General features: G+C 39.8%; 1 protein-coding gene across 1 annotated transcript in view; it reads right to left on the bottom strand.

Annotated features, from left to right (window-relative positions):
• The window catches only part of CSMD3 (CUB and Sushi multiple domains 3), a 650,552-nt gene that overhangs the window by 40,485 nt on the left and 592,366 nt on the right, over positions 1-17,701 (bottom strand). Inside the window, exons 59-63 of the mRNA XM_044421466.1 lie at positions 12,678-12,854; positions 10,990-11,169; positions 8,336-8,509; positions 4,929-5,102; positions 4,006-4,079 (exon numbers count right to left, since the gene is read on the bottom strand). Coding sequence (XP_044277401.1) covers positions 4,006-4,079; positions 4,929-5,102; positions 8,336-8,509; positions 10,990-11,169; positions 12,678-12,854 — 779 coding nt within the window. The remainder of the gene's footprint in view (positions 1-4,005; positions 4,080-4,928; positions 5,103-8,335; positions 8,510-10,989; positions 11,170-12,677; positions 12,855-17,701) is intronic.

Raw genomic sequence — 17,701 nt, forward strand, 5'->3', positions numbered from 1 at the left:
CAGATGGGACTGAGAGTAGGGCTAGGTTGCAAACACCTGGATGTAAGTCAACAATTTTATCAGTATCTATAGAAAGCCAGAAGAACAAATCCCCATCCAAAAAACTGATCAGCCATGTATTGCTTTTCCTTTTAAAAATGCACCTACAGATGTCTAAAGATGAATATTAATACAAATTGTTTTTCTCCTGGAAATCGTTCCCAAATGGTTTTATATCATGCTGGAGAAAGATGCAGATACAAATATGTGGGTGAAAAGCAGCTTGGGCAGCTTATGATGGTTAGTATGAGGAGGGGGCACTGCTCCACAGAGCTGATGCAGGTCTTTTACTTACACACACACACACACACACACACACACACAAGGGAATGAAAGAGAAAACTATGACAACAGTACAGCTTTTTTCCTCTTTTAGCCTTCTATACAACATAATGATGCATATTTCCAAAAGCTGCAGAAACAACTCCATTTTGTAGCTCCATGTGAGACCTGTACCAGAACAAAGCTCTAGTAAGGTGAAGAGTGGTATTGAATTGTTGCCCCCGCACTGTGGTCCCAACCTGGACTGGCCAGCCACATACCTGTAATATAAATACCCCCTCCCTACTTCTGACATTTCTGTACTTCAGAGATGAGGCTGACAAATTCGCTCTACTGAAGTCTGGATGCTTTCAAGTCATTATTCTTTTCCCCCACTCCTGTATCTTGAAGAAGGAAAGAGCACAGAGATGGGCTAAACCATGGAGCTTGTTGGCCTTCTCCAATATCAGTTACAGCTTACCCACTGCAGTCCCTTCACTGTTGCTCTAATTAAAAGTAGTTATTGACCTCTGTGGTTGTACAGTAAAGCTTGAAAAAGCATGATCAGTCTTGCTTAAGACCCAGAAACACTGAAACTCCTGTACTGTCCTGAAGAGTTCCTTCTCTTCTCTAGTTACTGGTCCTTATCCACCTTTCTGTCTGTGCTCACTGTCTGTTCATATTATTTTCTCTGGCATCATTGTAGCACTGTCTAAAGAAAATTTGGATTAACCTGCTGGTTCCATTTTGTCCTGCATTCATATATATGAATTCAAGTTCATTGTAATCAAGCTTGATAAAATTTGAAAACGTTGAAAAATTGTATTTAAAATGAATGAAATCAAACTTCTGATTCATTGGCACTAAATTTGGTGGGCAGAATTCCCTACTTGAAAATCATTACAGAATGCCTGTCTGCCACGGAGCTGTTAATGATGAAGAGGCTACAACCCTGTTTCACTACTACTAACATATACAAGGATTCAAATCCAGAGTGCTCAGGTGGACAATTCTGCCAGTTAAATTCCCTCCTGAAGTTTCTTATTCCTCCCAAACATAAAGAATTCTGCACATCATGAAAAGTGCAATTCCCAGTCATACCTAGTTTCAAGTTGTTTTGCGACAACTGTTCCAGAGGGGTCTAATGAAGCAAAATAATTTACATTGCAATCTTTGGATGCTTACTTGAAAGTACATTCCATTGTGTTTAATTGTCCCTAGTAAGTGCATTCAAGATTCAGTCTTTAACACAAAACCAGTCCCTGAAATCTCTGCCGAATATGTGCAAAACATGTGCTCATTATACTTTGAAGACTCCCATACTGCCATTACTATTACTTCTGAGCATTGTTCTCTACATAAAATAGCATTTGAAAAAAAATATTTGTGCAGAATAATAAGCACTTTCTGATTCAGTTTCATACACTCAAATATATAGTATGCATCAGTGTAAATTATATATTGCAAGAGCATACAACATTATGGTTCTTGTTTTTCTATTCTTACTGATACCATAGTGACGCTTTTACATTCGATCAGTTTGGCTTCGGGGCAAGTACAACCGCCCCTCATCAGATTATATTACTTTGAACAAATATAGGTCTAACCCTGCAGTCATTGTCAGAAGGTTTACTGTTTCATTTGAGTAATAGTGTGACCTTATGCATGTTTAGACCCCCACCCACCCAAAACAAAAACAAAAACTAGCTCTACAAATTCCAGCTTCCTCCAATGAGCAAAGCCGGGAAAGTAAGGAGTTGTAAGACTTTTTTTTGTCTAAATATGGATAGAATTCTGCCCTGCAGGGGGAATCCTGTGATCACTGGGAAAGTATCTCTATAACCTCACCCACCCAGGCTGAGAACTCCCAGTAGCTAAGCAACATCCTGGACATCCTTAGAAGCTCAGAAAGCTCAAAGTACCATAAAAGAGAAATGAAAGGTGAAAAGATCTCCTTGATTCCTCTCTCCCTGCTGCTTCTTGATAGCAAGACTGCAAGATCAGAGTGATTCATTTATCGAGCATAAAACTTGTAGGATTTACAGTCTTAGATTCCTATGATATCTGCAATCCACTCCCAGTAATGTCTTCAATTACCACGATACTGTCCCTTATAAGCTCCACAGAGCTTTGGCCATAGGGCAGTATAGAAAAGAAAATGTTGTTGTTGATGCTGCTGCTGCTGCTGATGATGATGATGATATAATGGAAGCCACATTATTCTGTTCCAAAAACATACAATAATCCACTATTTTTATATAAATGATGTTTCCAGTTGGAAACTGGAAAAGGCATGGAATGCACTAAGAGACCCCATCTGTCACTATTACTGTTCAGCTCCAAGTATTTCAACCTTGGTCACTGCTACTCCTTAATTATCAGAGGTATAATGGCATTGCCCTTTCAGCATAACTATACAGAAAAGTTATTAGATTGATATGTTTTAGTTATTGCTACTGTTTTTAGATAAATAAGGTTTAAATCAGAACCACCATATTCAGCAGATTTGGACTAGAAAATCCTGGGTTCAAATCCTATTATTAATTTAGAAAGTGCCCTTGCATGTAATTTGACGTTTTCCCAGTATTTATAGAATGGGAATAATTCTGACCTGATTACAGTATGATAAATGATTTTTTCTGAGAATTGGGTTTCTGAATTCATTGGAGCCCACTTCATATTAAAAATATTTGTGATTCTACCTCTAAATTTGTTGTTAAGAAAATGAGAATTATTTTCAAAAATGCAGTCTACTTTCAGAGCAAAGATTGCTACTTTCCCTAGATTATCTGATGCTTAGATAGTCAGACAGTTAATAAGACATTCAGTAATGGAGGGTGCCATCCATTGGTTGCTTGTAATTAGGTTGCTTGTGGTTGCTTGAAATTAGGAAAACAAATATGTGGCCAGGAGCTGGCTCTCTTGTGCTCCCTAGACTTCTTTTCCACACCTGGCCTTGGCTTAGAAAGTGAGCAGATCAAGTCTACAAATATTTGGGAATGCTCCTAGGCCCCTTCTTTGTATTCACTTAGTTTCGCACAAAGTATGCAAAGCCCACAAGTCATGTGTGGAGAAGCAAAACTCCATTTACACAACAAGCATGTGGGAGGCTTCTTGCTGGCTGCCTACACAGCTTTGTGTGAGAAAAAGAAAGCAGGACAGATTCCAGAGAACCAAGGCAGAAAAATCCAAAATATTCCTACTCCCAAACTGGATTTCTCATGCATCACTACCTATGATCCTCTGAACTTGGAATATTGTGGACATCCAATCAAAGCTAAGAATTGCATGTACACTTCTGCCCCTCCACAAAGATGTAGACGACTACTTTGGGCTGTTTGCAGGATCCTGCATCTCTTCATGGGAGCCTTGTTCCTCTTATCTCTATAATGTCCCTCATGCTGGTTCTGAAGTTGCTCTTGTAACTTTGGAGCCAAAAGCAGAGCCAATTCAGAAGAAACATGCTGATTTCCAGATAAGAAGGAGAGTAGTGCATGGTAGGATTCCCACTTCTTACCTTGGAACACATTTATAAGGTTGAAACTACAATGCTGATCCATCCTATGGTTGTCTAATGCCTGTAGAATAACATCCCTAAGCAAATAAGACATCTCTGTTTCCTCTTGCAAGTGCATTTTACTGAATGGTAACATATAGCAAAAGAAGGACATTTTGCAGTGTTTTGATACATATAAGCAGTCTTACCTGATAGCCAAATGTATTGTTTTGCGATCCATGATGGGGAACCCCAGGATTTTCACATGATGTACGTGTGGGTTCTAAAAAACAGTGTAAAAGAAAATAAATGGCTCTTCTGAAATCTTTCTATATTCAAATTCATACAAATGCTTTCCAAAATATTTGCACTGAAGCTGAAGTGCTCAGATTGGAATTTGATCATTGATTAATACAGATGAATTTTTTGAACAAACAGCATAAAATGTGTCTTACATTCTTATTCCTATGCACAGAAAAACAACACAAAACAAAAACAAAAAACACCTCCCCCAAACCTACACTGTAAGAAATAAAACTTTGTCTTTTTAAAGCAATTCATATCAAAACATACACAGATATACAAGGGGGTTGGTTTTCTTTCATTATCATAATTTCATACTTATACAATGTGGAACCCTTTGTATTAGAGCAGGCATTTTAATCAAAGACATGAATCTGGACTTAGTTATACTTAGATTAGACCCACTGAATTGAGTGACACTTGGTCTTGATTGACCGACCCATGGATTTCAGTGGAATAACTCTAGGCATGATTAAGACTGGATTCTATGCTAAGTGCTTCTTCACATATGAGATTTTATTTCTGCTATGATTGTGTCCTTGATATAGAATAGAGTTGCTAATATGCCACACATCCAGGCTTGAACAAAGGTGCTTCTGAAAATTTATCCTCTCCAGCTGTGACCAACTTGTCCCTGAAGAGCCACTCAGGTGTTTCTACTACCTTCGGGAGCTAATTTTGTGCAGGTCTATGAAAGTACGGAAATCAGCAACCTTTCCTACATGAGTAGATGTGGTGGATTTTGCCAATGGAAATGGCATTCAGTGATTCATGGACAGTGTAAAGAAAGGACTGCAGGGTGCAGCACTTCAGGTCAGACCCATCATACCTATGCATCGGGGAGATGACCCGCTCCATGTACCATCTGTTTGACATATCCGAGTACTGGAACCAACCAACACAAATGGAAGGTTACAGCTGAAAGAGACTTCTGACTGATAAATAAAGCTCTTGCCTTCCCTTTTGCCTTGAGCAGGTACTCCCGGATCACCACAAAATTTTGCTGTAGGAAAAGAAAAGGCATGGAAAATTTGTTGATAGTTATTATTTTTGTACTGAGTGATTTGTTCAGGAATGCAAGAGAGGGATAGAAAGTGTCGCCTTCCCTGCCATTTCTATTTCTCTGCTCCAAAAGTTGAAACAGAATTTTAGAGTGTGCAAACGTACAGACACAACTATTCCGTACAGAATGTGTTCATTTATATTGAATACTCATCAGCGTGAAGTGATCCAAACTTTGTATTTTTCCTTTTTTATTTTTAACTGCTTTTTTGTACAAACAACAGCCCAAACTTTGAAGGAAGTATTTAAACATTTCTCACACAATGCATTCAGAGCATTCTGGGAGTTCAGATTTTTTGTTTTCCTGGAGGAAATGCATCATTCATCAGTATTTTTCTCAAGCCTTTTCCCAACCATATGCTATTGTTGGATGCTTAGTAACTCTCTGACTGAATAAGTAACCATGGAAACTGGACACCATGGCAATTCACATCAGCCTTATCCCCCCTCCCTACTGAAGTCAGAGGTGTGCAGATGAAACATTTCTTATTTGTAGAGGGCTATATGTTCTAGGATTCTCCCCTTTCCTAGCAAACTTTGAGTTTTTCTATTTTCCAGCCCAACCATGTGTGAAAGTGATGATTATAGTTCTGTTGGATTCCACATAATGCAATTAGCTGGGGAGGCAGCTATGCTTTTATTTAGGAATGCAGTTAAGCAATAGCAGATAATTCAAAGGCATGCAGGAAACCAAGGATAAGAAAATGGAGAGGACTGAAAGGCACTAGGCTTAGCCTACACAGCCACCCCGGTTAAGCCATCGCACCTTCAGACAAGCAAATGCTTCCGTGGGACTGTGGTCCTGCTTGGATGTCCATAGCCACTCACTTATTTCTGCATTTATTTAACTACAGGTAGAGAATTCTACATACAGATAAATTCAACTACAACTATACCTTTCTGTAAAGTATACCAGAGGCAGCTAGCAATAATATATTCTACAATTCAAAAGCAATATAATAAACAACACAGAACCCCCTAAAAATAAAAAAGCACTCATGTGTTAAATGTTTTCTTTTCAGCAACAATTCACATGATGCAGGTGGCTGAAAAATGGGCCACTCTCTAGAGAGACAGCTGCAAAATTTTCACCACAGCCAAAGGTTATGGCCTCACAAGTTGATAAAACAACACCATGCCTTATATCCATGGATACAGGGTGTGCTTATAGCATGGGAATGCTGGAAAAGCAAAAGAAGCAGAAATATATGCTGCAGTTGGAGTGTAAGAGATTAAAAACCAGTGAGTAAAGTTATTTTAAGTATGTTTAAGTAATGCAGGAACCATAAGGCCTCTGCTTTTGTGAACACTTCACCATACATGCAGAACGTCTGTATGGCATGGGGTCTCTCTGCTTGCTTCAATGTTAGGACCACCTTCACATGCATGCATTTGTTACATGTATGGATTTCCCAGGAAAATATCATGAAGGCAGAAAGAAACGCTCATTGAAAAGCCAGGCAAGTGTCCTGGAATAACTGTAAAGCTTGGTTCAGTATTGTTTCCTAAGACTGTAATCTTCATCTCAGAGCAGCACCACTGACACAGAGAAATGTCTTCGGGTTAAGTGGTTTGGGATTGCAATCCAAAGCTGGCATCTCTTGCTCATGTAATAGGAAGTAAACCTCCATGAATCCAGTGGGTCTGGATTGCACTGTATATCGCTCCACTTATATATAAAATAGGTCAATGTCTCAAAATCTGAAGTGAAATGCAATAGTTTGCCTATGCCAGTACTTTGTTTGTGGTGCTGCTTCTCTGCCTTAAATCATATGGAGCTCCTTTACCCAGATAATCAAACTGCTTGGATTTCCTTTTTGAAATTTAAGCATTTAATAGAAGAGGAAAAATCTATGCACAAAGCACAGTATAAGCAGCCAGTATATATTTGCTATTGTAATGAAATCTGCAACAGTGGAAAATCCATCAATGTCAGCAATTTTATGATAATAAAAATGTCTGTATAATACAAGTAATTTAATATAATATTGGAACAAATGTCCAGTTGTCAGAGACACAGCCTGGAGTATCTTCTGTACTCCTGGTGGGTCAAGTCATTATTGATGTCAGAGTTTTGCTGAATAGAAAATGCAGATATGAACTTGCTTCCAGTTGACTTTTTGTCAGATTTCACAAACTTACTTTAGATGTATGAAATATGAAAGAAAACATAGTCATGACTACTTCTTCTGTGCTTGTATTATCCTCAGAAGCTGTAACATCCATAGATTATCAAAAAGGACCACAGAGGAGTTGCCGTTGTTGTCATTGTCTGTCTCAAGTTAAAGAACATAAGACTCATTTCTGAGTCAGTTCTCACCTCTGGCGGCCCCAGATTCAGCTTACAAAGGGCCTGAATGAAGTGCCTACTGATGGGGCCGTCGCAGCAGCTTCTGTCTTAGGCTTGACTGGGAAATGGGTTGGTAGCAACAGTGTCAGGGCATCTTGATAGAGCCACAGTTTTCCATAATGCTTAAATTATCATTGCTTCAGGAGTGGTAATACTTTGTGGTTTAAACAGTGGTACTTTGTGTGGTTTAAACAGTGGTGGGATGGAGCGATCCAAAATTCATTGGAGTGCCCATTTACAGTGAAACTGCGGGCAGGGATCAAGGGAATGTCAGTTGCCTAAGGATGCTGTATTCCAATGCCCAGTCTGATTTCCAGAATACATAAGAATGAAGTTGAAGCACTGCACTGAAAATACACTAGATACAAGCTACTCCTACAAATATAGTACTGGGGATCTATGCACTATGTTCAAGTCTATGCCATGAAATTATGTTAGCCAGCCTTAGCTGCAATTAACTGTTCCACCAGTGCTACTGGCATTAACTGTGGCTAATACGAACCAGGATTCTGATTTCATCAATTTTTGCTTGCTAGCTTCAGACCCTGGATTCAAATCCTGGTACAATGGGAACCCAGCATGTGTGGATCATATGAGGGAAACTATTCTAAGACAGAAAATTAAGAGGGGGTACATTTTTCCAAGAGGTTCCTGGTTTTGTAACAGGAGAGCCTCCTTGTTTTGTTTCCATCAGCACAAAAGATGGAAAAATGAATAAGAACTGTTTCTGTGTATGCCATCTAATGCCTTACCAGAAATGTTTTTAAAAAGATGTGATGGAAAGAACAGTCAGAATGCAACATAAATATCAAGGAATTACTTACGTAAACACTGAGGTACTTCACCACTCCATGTTCCATTCCCAACACAAGTCAAAACAGCAGGAAAAGATAGTTCATAGCCAGGTGAGCAGGCATAACTAATACTAAATCCCCAGTCAAAATTTGTGCCTTCCTGTCTTCCATTAGAAATCTGGGGTGGAGTTGGACAGGTAACAGCTGCAACAACATTTAGAGTGATTAGGCACAGCAGCTGCAAGCATCCCCAATGTCTAGAGTCGCTAAAAGAAGCATATGAGCCGATTTAACATCTTTTGGAGGACAGTATCATTTCTTGTGGTATCACTCCTGGAATCAGATTTCCTTGCTAGTGCTTTCATACAACACCATGATTAGTCATTTTCATGGTTTAATATAAACAATATGGAGGTAAACTACCAGCAAAAGGTAAAATCACTGTCAAAATCAATCTCTCTCTCTTCCCCCGCCAAACATTAGAGGTACACTTGCATTAATAGCTTTCAGCTTAAAAAAACTGTTCATTTATCTGTGTGAAAGTAATTGCCAATCAAGAATTAAAACACACATCCTAAGATATGTTGATAAGTTCACAGAAGGAAAGTTTCCTGCTTCTTTTATCAATCACCTGAACCTTACCTGAATATTTCCTCATAAACATCTTTGGAGTATCAACAAGGATCCCCTGAATTATGTGGGATGTAGCATGGCAGATACTGGTGGAGGGTCCAGTCACCTCAAATTGGACAGAGCTCTTTCCAACTGGAGGCAGTTCCTTCTCCCACAGCAGTATCCTATATATTATGTACTGTTGCAGGTGGGCTCCCACAACCCTTCAGAGGCTTATGGAGGCAAAGGTAGGTGTATGATGAAGAAGGAAACAGGACATTTTCTTCCATAAAATTCCTTGGGAAAACAAGGAATTCCTATGTTCCACACCCTTGATGCACACATGCTTCCAAATTCAAAAGCTTGCATGCATCCAATGCCTGGAATAAACCACAGAGTTAGATGCCTCCACTCTTGCTGCACCTTATGCTAAAGCATTTTCTTTAGATAGCCATTTTCAACCAACTGGAAAAAGCATGAAGGAAGGAGAAAGGAGGCTGGGATGTGAACAGGAATCAATGTAATCCTCAGCTGCAGACTTATTCCCTCCTGTGCTTCACTATGCCCATTTTACCCCACTGAGCTCCATCAGTGACATTGGGCGTGGACAACTGGCACGTGAGGGAGATGGGGCAGGGGGTCAGCCTTTAGAGTCGTAGCTCTAATATCATACTTTCTCAAAGCTAGGACTTGGAATAATATTATAGTCTCCAATGATCCCTAATGTTAACATATCTTAGGATACAAGCCAAGACACAGAATTAAAAAAGTGAACAGTATTAATTGAAAATAATCCAAATGCTTACATCCTGCAGGAGGCATGCCTACAAGTGCCAGTCCACCTAGAAAGAGTGGGCTTAAGGTTTACAACTTTGACAGTTCCATAACTTTGGCTCTGCTGTACCAAATTAAGGGCAATTCCAACCCATGTGAAGTTGAGCCTATTTGCCAAGAAACTGTTCATAGAATGCTGTTAAGAGGATAGCAGTATCTTTTCTTTAGCTAGGTAGGTCAGTAAAAGTCTGGCTACTATGAACTAGTGCTGTCTTTTGACTGTAATAGAACCACAAAGGTCTGCAAGAAGAGACCTACAACAAAAACAACAGAGCAACAAACAAACAAAAAACCTACATCACTAATCAGAGGTCTGCTGTAAGCAAATATCTCCCCTTTCCAGCAGATAAAAATGAAAGGCTTCTAAAATGCAGTCCTTTATTGAGCTAGGGTGGGTATGAAATACAGAATGACTAATACTAGATGCTATTAACAAGTAGCATCTATCAAAGTAATCATCTCTCGGATTGGTAGAGCTAGCTCTTGCCCATGCCAGGAGTTGATTTCAAACTAAATTCTCCTTTCATTTTCCCCAAAAGGGCTGGCTCCAACTTCAGGACAGTTCATGCTGTTGGTGCACCAGACACAGGAATGCCAGACACTAAGTAAGTTGTCTGCTTGTTCGGCTTGATGATGAACCTCCTGGCTGATGAGCTTGCACTCCTTCCCCTCTGAATGTTATTTACCAAGTCAGCCCCTGAACCCCAGCAGTCTGGTTCTCACTTGTGGTTTTGTTCTCACTTTTTAACTTTTGCATTTAATCAAAACTTTCCAACTCCTCCTCTTTTTCATCTATCTCACCTTCAGACGTTGTGCTATCTAGCTTGGCATGTTATGGTTTGAGAGGAGCAGGCCCAATTCCTACAAGGAATCCATTTTTTGCCGTTTCATCCCTAGCTTCAACTAAGAATACAGTGCTTCAATTTGTTTTCTTCCTTTTTCTTCTCGGTTTCCTTGCCTTTTATGCCATGTCATTTAGACTGTAAAGCCACAAGCAGGACTGACATCTTTCTTAGCTTTGTAAGCCACTTTAACATCCTTTTCTGTTCAAGAATGGGATAAACATGCTATAAATAAACAACCAAACCTGATACTTTTGTTTAATGCAGAAACCCCAAAAAAGCAAGATTGGGCCAGTCAGTCACACTATATGACCAGTCCATTTTACATGCACACTCTACCAAAATGCTAGTTTAGAGCGAATGCACAAGAACAGCTTTGCAGATTCAAAATGATACCTTTGCATGTTGGGAGCATTCCACTCCACGTGCCATTAGTAGTGCAAGTACGAAAAGTGGACCCATTGGACTCCATCGTGTACCCAGGCTGGCACATATAGGTAACATTTTGTCCAACAACATAATCATCACCGTATCTAAGTCCATTGGCAGGTACACCTGGATCCCCACAACTGATAACTGCAACAAAATAAATAGAAGGACAGATGGTGAAGCAGGATGGCAACCGATTATATTTTTGTGGAGAGCAGGGGAGACATAGTAAAATTAACCATTTATTAAAATGTTGATGTTTGCCTCCATAAATACCTCCTAGAAGATATGCAAAATGTGATGTGTATGGTATCTAGTTTATACAGTCTAAATCCACAAAGCCACATCAAACTTGTATTATCGTATTGATCGTGGCTTTATACCAGAAAGACTAGTCAGCTAGTATTAATTTATAGGTTCCTGTGCAAAAGTCCAAATACTAGACGCAGGTTTATTTGTCTTCCAGATCAATGTGCTTTTGAGAGCTTCTCAGCTTTGCTATTCCGCAAAATGATTTTCAACCCAACATTTTAAAGCTTCTGATGCAAATTCTTTCTGCAAGGGGAGGAGAGAGAGAGCTGGGTTATTTGGCTTCTGACAGCAACCAGTTGACATATCTAAATATAATATTGGACTTGAGAACACCTAGAAACAGAAAATATATAATATCTTTTTCTTATTCCTCTTCTACGTACCTCTTAACCACTTGCCAAGATTTCTGTGCTAAAGTGATAATATCCCTTAGTTTCAGAAAAAGAACACAGGGCCGAACACAAGTATTCTTGCATCTGTATGATGCCCGGTATGGAAAATCTATGCATAAAACTTCATGTCTCACTAAGGGCCAGATTAGGCATGCTGTTCAAAGCATTACTGCATTTGCTACACACCTTATTTTAATATAAAAAGCCACTGCAGGAAGTATGTTTTTGAGTAGAACTGGGCCTGAGGTGGTGACTGGAAGTGGGGATTTAACTCCTTGCTCCCTGCTGTGATTTTGATGAAAGTCTTACTCCCAAATATGTCAATATTTGCATTGGGAGGAAATCTTCTATCATCACCATTTACATTATAAGGAAATACAGGGGTAGGACAATGTGGAGCATTGCAAAGGCACTCCACCCTCTCCACATGGGCTTAAAGGAAGCAAGATACAGTTTAATGCAATTGTGACACAAATGGTTCACAGGGTGTGCCTGTTCATGCCAGTACCCTGGCTTTGTGGAGCTTGGGCCAACACAATATAGCCTTCATTCTAGTCTTTAACCTGGCAGGTTTTTAATCAATGAAGTTCTCTCTACAGTGGACACATCTCTGTAATATAGTTTTTAATCCTATGCCTCAAAGTGTTAAAAAGCAATACCGAGAAAGCCCAGTATTTGCCTCCACTTTTGAAGATGCTGAAAGGCACAGATGTCAACTCTCCACTGGCTCTCTTTGATCTTCAAAGGAAGAACATATCACCTTGAGATGCAATAGCCAATGGAGGCCCCAGGGAAGATGAAAATGTCCTTCATTGGTTTGCAAGGGGGGGGGGTTGCTCAATTCACCCAGCAGCAGCTTTCCAACCTGCAAAAACTGTAATTGTTGTAGTCTTCACAAATGGATTTCTTATAAACTATCAGCATGTAAAATACATAAAAATGAAGACTTACTTGTGCAATTTGGCAAGGAACCAGACCATGTTCCATTGGCAGTACACTGCCTCACAGAAGGTCCAGACAGGATGTAGCCTTCCATGCAGGAATAGATTACAGAATTGGAGAATGTTGTGCCATCTATTCGAAACACCTTTCCATTGGCTGTTGTCCCAGGGTTACCACACTGAACAGCTAGAAAATCAAATGTGGAAATGCAGGATAAAGGTGGAAAGAGAAGGATCATTTAAAATAAGAAGGGAAACTATCTTGTAGTTCCAAATAATATTGCAATAAGTGGGGATTATTCTACTTTGAAACATTTTATGCTAGGAATGTGCAAATCCCTTTGAGACTTACAAAGTCTTGCCAAACACTCTTCTGATCATTCCCAAATCTTCAGTAGCTTCAACTGAGGTGGAAATTTCAAGTTTTCTTTTATATTTATTATAGGGACTCTCTGGTTAGAACCTCCCAATATACAACTTGCTTACTCTTGTGAAAGTTTACTTGTCTAATTGCTTTTTGACTCTGCTTGAAATTCCATAGATATTTCTCCTTGGCAAGGGCATCCACTCCCCCTGCCCAAAACATTGCTTTGAATTAAACTCCAATAAATGCTTGTAAGAACTTTAGTTTCTTCCTAACTTGAAAAGAAATGCTGAAGAATTATAGCTTAGGCAGTAGGGAACACACTTGGCATGCAGAAGAGGCTGAGAAAATCCTGGCTGAAACCTAGGAAAGGCACCACCACCCATGTGAATAACATGAGCTGGACAGGCTGATGGGTTGTCCCAGCGTAAGTCAGCTTCCCATATTCTCAGTGGAATCACATGGCAGGTATCTTCCCGGAAAATGGTGAGAAAAGTCTGTATTTTGAATTGTATTAATTTAGTCATTTATATAGTTTGGTCTTTGATGATGTTACCTGATATTTGCTGTTCCTGAGAAAAACTTTCCACAATGGTAATTACTCAGCATGATAGCCTCTGGGCACAACAAAAGGCTATGAAAGATTACTCTGCATTATACTAAAGGACATCTACTTCCAAATCCTTCTCTCACACAAATAGTTCTATTTACTTTAATGAGCCTATTCATGTGATTCAACTTTGGTCAATGTTTGGAAGAGCAGCCTTTTTAATAGTGATAGAGTGCATGATTTCTTCTTTTTTCTCTGCTTTTGCTCACAGTATTTTTAAGAGATCACAGCCAGGTTCTAACTTCAGTGCCCCTAGTGTGACATTTATCTCATGGAAAATTCATCTACATTTTTATACTAATTTTTGCAAAGCAGTAATGTAATGCATGGTGTGGTAAAAGTGGAAAGGGAAAGATTTTTCTCCCTCTCCCATAATTCTTGAACCTGGGGGCTTCCTATGAAGTTGATTGGGGAGAAGTTTAGGGCAGATAAAGGGAAGTTCTTCACAGAACATATAGTTAAACCATTGAATTCACTGCCCCATCAAGTGGTGACGGCAACCAATCTGGATGGCTTTAAAAGGGGTTTGGCCAGATTGATTGAGGAGAAGGTGGCTATCAGTGGCTGCAAGCCTTGCTGGCTATGTGTTATCTCCTTGACCAGAGGTGTCATGCCTGAGGAGCTTGGGCAAATGGAGCAAATGGTGTCTCTGGTCTAACCTGCCTTTTCCTCTAACCCGGCTCTATCTTGCCACATTTTCCACCTACCAGCATCACCCTAGGTCCTGGTTTTCCAATGGAAGATTCCTGCTGCTGATAACCTGGAGCTGACATTTGGATCCCATGAACGACCAGAGCCAGTGTACAGTTGGCTCTTATTTCTAGAGAACATAATTTACGTCTTGTTCTAATCTTTTAAGTTCACAAGTTTGAATTAAATGACCAGGTCAAAATTTAATTTTCGGTAGTTCTGCTTCCCTGGGATACAATGCACATATCTTACATGTGTAAAGGACATGTAAGGATCACAGCTGTTCAACTGAAATATTATTAAGGAGCATCTTTATAAAATAAATCAGTTTTATTTAGAAAGAAATATGTATCAGCTATACACAGTTCAAATCACAGTGATAAAGTACATAAATTAGAAATAAAAGCCATTTTTCCACATTTTCTTCAGTTGTTCATGAAGCTTTTTGCTGTGATGGTTCTATTGGGAATTATCTCCTATTTTTAAACTGAACCAACTGAAGCTATGTGTTGAATTTATTGCAATGCATCTTGCTTCAGAATTATGGCTTGGAGGCAACTTAGCTTAGTTGGTTGATATACTGGCTAAAAAACAACCACAAACCTCCTCTCTGCACCCCTAATAAGAGGAATCAAAATATTTTAGTTTCCAAATATGTCATTTTTAAAGAAACTATGGGAAAAAACAGTCTCTTGAAGAGTGTCATTGAATGCTAATGCTTTATACTAAGTTAAAGAAACTTAAATGATTAAGGCATACATTTCTGAATATAGATAAGTGTTTCAGAAATAGTTTAACATTTTCTGGAAAAACAAAACAACACTCCAAACTGAGTAGGGAATAATACTCTAAGATGGTCTTAAAAACTGAAGCTTTTTGGGTTTGGAATAGGGTCGTATGTAGCTCAATGGCAGACCACGTACAGAAAAGTCCAGGCTCAGTCCCTGGTATCTTCATTTAAAAGGTTCAAGCAGAGGGTGATGAGAAACACCTCTGCTCTACCTGAAGTTTTGGAAGGCTGCTGCCAGTCAGAGAAGACAACTGAAGACTTAATCAAGGATAGGCATATCTCCAGCAGTTTTGGAGCCCTGTCGACACAGTCAGGAATGCTTGAACCTGAAATCTAAACTGAGATCTACTTTCTCCCCACCCCAGGCTAGATAAACACATAGTTGCACCTGCTAGAGCATGTAATGCACACCGGTTCTCCAGAAAAGCCACAGCAGTGCATGCTATTGGCTTTATGGTAAAGGTTGTTTTCTCCCTTTTTTCTTTCCTCTACCAAGAGGATGCCTATCCAAATAAGTCAACATCACAATAGGCCATGTCTATGCCCCAACCACTGGTGCTGAAGTTGACCGGTTCTATGAAGGCCTACAACACCTTCTAGAATTAACACCAAAAAGTGATGTCCTTATCATCATGGGGGATTGGAATGCTAAAGTAGGAAGCCAAAAGATAACCGGAATAACAGGCAAGTTTGGCCTTGGAGTACAAAATGAAGCAGGACACAGGCTGGAAGAATTTTGCCAAGAGAACACGATGGTCATAGCAAACACTCTTTTCCAACAACTCAAGAGATGACTACACATGGACATCACCAGACGGTCAACACAGAAATCAGATTGACTATGAGCTCTGCAGCCAAAGAATGAGAAGCTCTATACAGTCAGTAAAAACTAGACCAGGATCTGACTGTGGCTCAGATCATGAGCTTCTGGTTGCAAAATTTAGACTTAAGTTGAAGAAAGTAGGGAAAAGCATTAGGCCACTCAGGTATGACCTAAATCATATCCCTGATGAATATACAGTAAAGGTGACAAACAGATTTAAGGAATTAGATCTGATAGACAGAGTGCCTGAAGAACTATGGACGGAGGTTCACAACATTGTACAAGAGGCAGCAACTAAAGCCATCCCAAAGAAAAAGAAATGCAAGAAAGCAAAATGGCTGTCTGAGGAAGCTTTACAAATAGCTGAGGAAAGAAGGGAAGCGAAAGGCAAGGGAGAAAGAGAAAGATACAAACAATTGAATGCAGAATTCCAGAGAATAGCTAGAAGGGATAAGAATGCCTTCTTAAATGAACAGTGCAAAGAAATAGAAGAAAACAATAGAATAGGGAGGATCAGAGATCTCTTCAAGAAAATTGGAGATATGAAGGGAACATTTCATGCAAAGATGGGCATGATAAAGGACCAAAATGGCAGGGACCTAACAGAGACAGAAGAGAATAAGAAAAGGTGGCAAGATTACACAGAAGAACTATACAAGAAAGAGCTTAACATCCCTGATAACCACAATGGGGTGGTCACTGACCTCGAGCCAGACATCCTGGAAAGCGAAGTCAAATGGGTCTTAGGAAGTCTGAGCAACAACAAAGCTAGTGGAGGTGACAATATTCCAGCTGAGCTATTCAAAATCTTAAAAGATGATGCAGTAAAAGTGCTACACTCAATATGCCAGCAAATTTGGAAAACTCAACAGTGGCCACAGGATTGGAAAAGGTCAGTTTCAATTCCCAGCCCAAAGAAGGGCAATGCCAAAGAATGTTCCAACTACCACACCATTGCACTCATTTCACATGCTCGCAAAGTTATGCTCAAAAACCTACAAGCTAGGCTCCAGCAGTATGTGGACCGAGAACTACCAGAAGTACAGGCAGGATTTCGCAGAGGGAGAGAAACTAGAGCTCAAATTGCCAACGTACACTGGATCATGGAGAAAGCTAGGGAGTTCCAGAAAAACATCTACTTCTGCTTCATTGACTATGCTAAAGCCTTTGATTGTGTGGATCACAACAAATTGTGGCAAGTTCTTAAAGACATGGGAGTACCAGACCATCTTATTTGTCTCTTGAGAAATTTATATGCAGGTCAAGAAGCAACAGTGAGAACTGGACACGGAACCACAGATTGGTTCAAAATTGAGGAAGGAGTTCAGCAAGGCTGTATACTGTCACCCTGCCTATTTAACTGATATGCAGAGCACAGCATGAGAAAGGTGGGGCTAGATGAATCACCAGTTGGACTTAAGATTGCTGGGAGAAATATCAACAACCTCAGATATGCAGATGACACCACTCTCATGGCAGAAAGTGAAAAGGAACTAAAGAGCCTCTCGATGCAAGTAAAGGAGAAGAGTGCTTGAAAGTTGGCTTGAAAGTTAACTTTAAGAAAACTAAGGTCATGGCATCTGGTCCTCTCACTTCCTGGCAAATAGATGGGGAAGAAGTGGAGGTAGTGACAGCTTTTATTTTCCTGGGCTCCAAGATCACCGCAGACGGGGACTGCAGTCAAGAAAGACGCTTGCTCCTGGGGAAGAAAGCTAGGGCAAATCTAGATAGCATACTAAAAAGCAGAGACATCACCC

This window comes from Varanus komodoensis, unplaced genomic scaffold (genome assembly GCF_004798865.1).
Source record: "Varanus komodoensis strain SLA01 unplaced genomic scaffold, ASM479886v1 scaffold12, whole genome shotgun sequence".
NCBI classification, from domain to species: Eukaryota; Metazoa; Chordata; class Lepidosauria; order Squamata; family Varanidae; genus Varanus; species Varanus komodoensis.